Genomic DNA, 1,516 nt, shown 5'->3' on the forward strand with positions numbered 1-1,516 from the left:
ATATGTATTAAATATAGAGAAATTAATTTAAAATGTATGTATTAACTCACGTCAAGTAAAATTAATTTAAAAATATTTTTAAAATAAAAAAACTTATATTATAATTATTTTTTTGAGTTTTTATATTTTAAAATTATTTAATAATGACTTCATTATTAATTTCATTAAAGATATTTTTTCTCAATATATACAATGAAACTTTCATTTATCTATTTCTAAATCTTCTAGGGACTAGTGAAATTATTGGCAACGATTTTTTGTTAATTTGTTATTTTACATAAGTGTTAAATATAAATATTAATATATTTTTCTAATTTTTTTTATTGTATCTCATATTTTTTTAGTTATTCAATACTTTATTTTTAATTACTAGTACACTGATTACCATTATTTTTCATATAAAATTCATAAAAAAAATACATATTAATTCATCAAAACTCATTTTAATTTATATTTATATATATATATATAATATTATACATACATATATTAATTTAACAAATCCATAAATTATCATATTATTCAGGAATAAAAACTAAAATTAAAAAATTAAATAAATAGAAAAAATAAAAGAAACTTACTTAAAATATTAAGTATAAAGTATAAAAAATTACTTAACAATTTAATAATTTAGAATTAAAAAAAATTGTAAAAGAAAAAGATGTATAAACAATAATTCAAAAAAAAAAACTTGTTAAATTATTATATTAAAATTTTAATATTAAAAATATTAAAAAAAAATTAAGGGGGCAATTGTCCCTTTAATGCCCCATGTGGCTCCGCCACTGCAAGGGGAGCTGATGTTCCTTCAATTCTTCCTGTGTGGGAAAGGGATATGCTCAATGCTAGGGTTACACCCCGCGTTACATGCACACACAATGAAGACGTTGATGATGAAGATGATGCCGAAGATAACATTCGCCAGTTCGATGCCGTGGCCCATCGCAGTTTCTCTATTAGCCCCAAAGAACTATCCAACCTTGGCACAATGATTCCTTCTCATTTAAGTACTGGTACAACCTTTCAAGTATTGAGTGCATGCGCGTGGAGATGCTATACTATAGCATCTAGATCAAATCCCAAGGCAAAGGCTTGCTTACAATTTCCGGTAGCTCTAACAACTGTTGGTGAGCTTTGTCAAAACCCATTGGGGTATGCCCTAGAGTTGATCAGGGATGCCAAGGCTGTAGTAACTGAGGAATACATGAGATCTTCGGCAGATTTAATGGTGATCAAGCGCCAGCCTTAAGGACTGGAGTTGTGCCAGACGTTAGAAGACTAGGTTTTGATCATGTGGACTATGGATGGGGCTAGCTACTTTACAACGGGCTACCTAAGGCCTGGGAACTGGACAATATCCCTGGTGCCAGGGGCTCTTACGTGCCTTTCAATATTAGGAAAGGAGAGCATGGGATTGTGTTGGTCATTTCTTTAATTGCACCAGTTACGGAAAGATTCACAGCATTGATGGAGGAAATGCTCAAACATGACCCACAAGGAAGCCCACCACCACAAC

At 30.2% G+C, this 1,516-nt stretch overlaps 1 protein-coding gene across 1 annotated transcript; it reads left to right on the plus strand.

Moving 5' to 3' along the window:
• Positions 1–835: 835 nt before the first annotated feature.
• On the plus strand, positions 836–1,249 carry LOC105111338 (benzyl alcohol O-benzoyltransferase-like). The gene has a single exon (XM_011006656.1). It carries the CDS (start codon positions 836–838, stop codon positions 1,247–1,249), a length of 414 nt encoding a protein of 137 aa, XP_011004958.1.
• The last annotated feature ends 267 nt before the right edge of the window (positions 1,250–1,516 follow it).

The sequence above is a fragment of the Populus euphratica genome, unplaced genomic scaffold (assembly GCF_000495115.2).
Source record: "Populus euphratica unplaced genomic scaffold, PopEup_1.0 scaffold291.1, whole genome shotgun sequence".
Taxonomy (NCBI): domain Eukaryota; kingdom Viridiplantae; phylum Streptophyta; class Magnoliopsida; order Malpighiales; family Salicaceae; genus Populus; species Populus euphratica.

Bases quoted from the DNA above. Each gene is read 5' to 3' on its own strand.
- LOC105111338 (XM_011006656.1), top strand. From the start codon at position 836: ATGCTCAATGCTAGGGTTACACCCCGCGTTACATGCACACACAATGAA.